Genomic DNA, 4,975 nt, shown 5'->3' with positions numbered 1-4,975 from the left:
ATGATGATAAAATCGGAGAAGAAATGAGGTCTTAAAAATAAATTATGTAAACATAAATCATGCAATTATCAGCTTATTAACAAAGCATAAATATACTTTTGCAGTTCATTTTAAAATTAAATACTTTAAATTTTAAATACTTTAAAATTAAGTACTTTACCTGTATAGGAATAAATTCATAGCATAGTTTAGACTAACTTCTCCCTTGCAGCTTTACTCTTAACAGCCTGTTGGATATTTACACTGAGTTGTCACATTAGAAATGATCTTCATGAAACTCAAGTCGTGTACTTTCCTCCTTACCTGGGAAAAGTCATTCCTCCTGACTGGTCTCCTTAACGATGCCATGCCCCTGACATAAATGCTCAGAACTGTAGCTATTTCTGACTCTTTTTCCCTTAAGACAGTCACTATTTGAAAAATTTTATAATATTCAATATTAGCAATTTATTGAGCACTTACTCTGTGTAGGCTGAAGTTTTAGATATATCATCTCACCTATATTGTGTAACAACCCAAAGAGGTAGGTGCTATAATTTTAACTTTTTTTTAGAGAGGACAGGTTCAGGTTTAATAACTTACCAAGGTGAGGACCAGGTCTGAAACTGAACCTTTTGATTCTAGAGCCCATATTCTTAAATGTGGTGTGATACCACTTCAACCCAGATTATCTTATTAAATCAGTCTTAATCAGTCTATGTGCCTCATGTGGGCTTCCCAGGTGGCTTAGTGGTAAAGAATCTGCCTGGCAAGGCAGGAGACACAGGAGACTTGGGTTTGATCCCTGGGTGGGGAAGATCCATGGAGAAGGGAATGGCAACCCACTCCAGTACTCCTGCCTGGAAAATTCCGTGGACAGAGGAGCCTGGCAGGCCAATGGGGTTGTAAAGAGTTGGACATGACTGAGCGACTAAGAATGCACATGCTTCATGTAGCTACAACTCACCTTGTATACCCCTCCAAATTGATCTTCCTTTAGTATCCTTGATTCCACACGAAGCACCAATGGGTTTCCCAACATCTTCAAATTAAGTCCAAATTCCCTAGGCTTTTTCAAGGATTCCACAGTCTGGATCTAAGCTCTAAACTATTCCCAGACTCTGAACTTAGTACTATGTTATATGAACTTCATGCTTCATCCCAACTGCACTACTTGTCATTCACTGTGCTTATCATTTGCTTTTTTCCTTTCTTAAATTTCATTCATGCTGTTTTTCCAACCAAAATGCCCCTGTGCCTGTTCTTAAAAGTAGAAACGTCTCTTTCTCTTCAAATCAGTAACTCTCATTACACTTATTACAAACCTCCCTGTATTAATTTTTGTAGTTACTTATGTTCACATCTTATAAATTGTACATTCCTTGAAGGTTGGTACCAAGCCTACTTCATCACTGTCATCTTCACAGAATTTGCTACCTTGTGTTATACATGATAGATGTACAATGAATTTAAAAACACACACTGAATTTTAATAAAATAACAATTATAAATTTACTATTCTTAAAATTTTAAGTATGAAAATTTCCATACACAGAAAATCACCAATTTTCTATTTAAATTTGAGACCCACCCTATGTGAGAAAAAAAGTTGTACAATTAAATCTAAGAACCAAGCACACAACTCAGTTTGACAATAGTGAGATAAAAATCAAATTAAATTCTCATCTTTAGAATTAATAAATCCTTTCATTATTATAAAAATTTTTTAGTAAATGTTAACATCTAGATAAAGTTAATTGGTATTTCCTAATTCCTTGAATTTAGCAATAGTTTTAAAATTTCACTGATATATTTTTAAAAAATGGAATAAAACTTTCCTCTTCCTATGAGCTATTATTGGTCTATCATCTACACACTCCACATATGTCACTTTCAATATTAATTTACTCAGTAAATATTCACAGAAGCCTACCATATGCCAGGCCACTACTGAATGCCCAGCAAATGTCTGGCATAGCCAAATATCCAACTCATACACATTCTAGTGAGAAGATACAGACAGTAAACAAGTGGATGAAATATACAATCTATTGAACAGTAAAAAGTTGCCATGAAGTAAAAACAAAGCAAGAAAGGGAGATAGGGAGTGTCAGGAGTGGGCCTGGGGAAAGGATGGTATTTTAAATGGGGTGGTCAAGGAGAGATCTAAAGGAGGCGACAGAGCTAGCTACCCATGCAGGTATCTGGGGAAGAGCAAATGAGGCAGAAGAGATCAAAATACAAGATCCTGAGTCACAGCATCCCCTCTTCTCCTCTTCCACTAACCCAAAGCATTAAAACAAGTGTTGGCTAAACTTAAGTCTATGTCTTAGCCTGATGCTATCAATATAAAGACCTTGACACTGGTATCTCAAATAGCAATGATAGCAATAACAAAATAATTAACCAAAGGAAAATGGAGTGAAAAGGAATTAGAAGAATGTGAAAAAATGGTCCCTAGTGAATTCTGAGCTAATTGTGTGTAGTAGCACCAACATTAATGATCAATCCTTTCAGAAATGTTCACAATTCCTCGGAATAGTAAACAAGTTGTGTATTTTTATTTCAAAAATAAAAGTGTGTTAGTCACTTTGTCAACTATCTTAAAAGTCTTTTAAATATTCAAATATTGCTGGAGAGCCTTATTTTTAAATCTTATAATGCAAATTCATGAAAGTTTCATCTTAATGCCTAATATCACTGAAACAAAGTTTAGCTGGAGAATATTAGGTAATCCCCTCTTTGATCTAAGGATATAATGAATAGAACTCTATTATGTCCAGTAGCAATCATTTTCCAAACTAGGCACTCCAGCATCAGGTTAAAAAGTTACTATAGAGAGAATTAAAAAAAAAATTACTTACCTGAGAGTTCTACAACGCTTCTTAAAAATAGAGACTCGTTTAGCTGGCTGGCTGGTATGAGAGCTAGAAAGACAAGAAACAAATGAAATTTTATTATACAGTAAGTCATTAATTAATTTTATGACAATTTTTCAAGCCTATGCTTAGTTTCCTAGTTTTGAATAAAAGACCACAATTTAAATTATAAAATTCTATTAGCATTTGTTTAATTCAAGATTTTTATCTTACATTTCATGTTATCATTGTATTTAAATATTTTTAACATATTTCCCTGAGAATAATCTTAAATTATACTTCCCTACTATAAAAAAAATAACTTGAGTTAAACATGCAAAGAGCATCAAATTAATTTTTTCACTTAATAAGAGTTGAGAACAATTTAAAAGTTACTTGCTAATGATATATATATATATAAACTGTTAGGAATAATTATTATTTATTACTTTCTCATCAATATACTTAGCCTGGGGACCCTGGAAGAAACTGTTTCTTAGGCCAAGTGACACTACCATCAGTAAAATTAAACACTTAAAGAATCTTCTGCAATTACTGGAAGAGCTTTTAAACAACATCAATTAAAGGAAGCAGAACTCGAGTTAAAACAATACTTCCTCTACGCACAGAACAGAAAACCACTAACAAAATTTTGCAGTCAATGTTAAGAGCTTCTATATCGCCTTTTAAGTTGATAAGGAAAGCTTTCCTGTATTAGAAAGTCAGGCAGAATTAGCCAGGATCCTTGGTGGCTCAGAAGGCAAAGAATCTGCCTGCAAATGCAGATCTGGGTTCGATCCCTGGGTCGGAAAGATCCCCTGGAGAAGGGAGTGGCTCCCCACCCTAGTATTTTTGCCTGGAGAAGTCCATAGACAGAGCCTGGTGGGCTACAATCCATGGGGTTGCTAAGAGTTGCACATGCCTAAGCGACTAACATTTTCATTTTCTTTTGGCATAGCACAGTATTACTCAAAGTGTGGTCCATAGGACCAGCAGCATCTGCATCACCTGGGAGCTTATTAGAAATACTGAATACAAAGTCTCAGCTCCCACTCCAGACCTACTGAATTAATCTCTGGTGCTGGTGCCCAGAAATCAGTTTCCATAAGATTTTCAGATGATTCTTACACAAACTAATCATCTGAAAAACTTACTGAAACTGTACTAACCCTAGTTTGCACCGACAGACCCAAACTAGGCAACACATCAATTCAATGGATATCCTTAAACACATGTTAACTATCCATCAACATACCATGTATACATGGGAAAAGAATGACTACCTATCCCCCCCCAAGAAAAAGTCCTCAGAATAGATGCCATGGTGAATACAAAGAACCACTCTCTCAGGTAGGTAAGACAGACACATATTTAATATGAGGCAGAATAGCTGAATAGTACAGAACTTAAAAAATAACAACTGATTCCTATGAGGGACCACAGTGATCAGATACTTCATAGAAAGTAAAATGAGAGGGAAGGAGAGAAGCATGCCAAACAACGAAGAATAAGAAAAAGTCACTCTATGGAATATGGGACAAACTATACACTGGGGAAGATCAATTATTTTGAGGGGCTTGACTTCTGAGGGGGCCCTGTATGAGGGGCCCATACAGAGTTGGTATGGGCTGAGAATAAAGGTACTTGACCTCTGAGAAAACGAAGCTTCTGTATGTACAGGGCTCAATCTTATGACAAAAGTCCACACTGAGTCAGAGTGAGGGTATCCAATTAAGGGGAGGTACTTGAGGCAACCAAGGAAGCAAGGCATGAATGAAGTAGGGGAAACACAGAGAGACTTACAAAGCCCTTAGAAGAGTAGAAGTGGACAATTTCAGTTCTATATGAGCCGAACGATGAGTAAGTGTCCCTGATGATAATGCAGTACAGGCTTGGGGCTCACTGGAAATTAGAAAGTTTATGAAGGAAGCCTAGGGCCAGTTGGGGATATTTTTGGGGTAGAATAGGGCCAGAGGTCCCACAATACAGTTGAGGACCCTATGGCAAATGGGAGAGGACAGAATGATCCATGAACTTAAGGAACACCAAAGATAATTTTCAATTTAATCTCCTATAAATTCAGGGCAGAATTAAAGCCCTGTTGGAGCAGCCATGTGTTTGGCACAGAGTAAGAGACC

General features: G+C 36.3%; 1 protein-coding gene across 1 annotated transcript in view; it reads right to left on the bottom strand.

Annotated features, from left to right (window-relative positions):
* The window catches only part of LOC104983103 (zinc finger protein 280C-like), a gene marked incomplete at its 5' end in the record, with an annotated part of 6,009 nt that extends 3,103 nt beyond the window's left edge, over positions 1-2,906 (bottom strand). Inside the window, one exon of the mRNA XM_010832587.1 lies at positions 2,844-2,906. Coding sequence (XP_010830889.1) covers positions 2,844-2,906 — 63 coding nt within the window. The remainder of the gene's footprint in view (positions 1-2,843) is intronic.
* Between the last annotated feature and the right edge of the window lie 2,069 nt (positions 2,907-4,975).

Source organism: Bison bison, unplaced genomic scaffold (assembly GCF_000754665.1).
Source record: "Bison bison bison isolate TAMUID 2011002044 unplaced genomic scaffold, Bison_UMD1.0 scf7180017833650, whole genome shotgun sequence".
NCBI lineage: Eukaryota > Metazoa > Chordata > Mammalia > Artiodactyla > Bovidae > Bison > Bison bison.
This window is presented reverse-complemented; position numbering and strand designations above follow the sequence as displayed.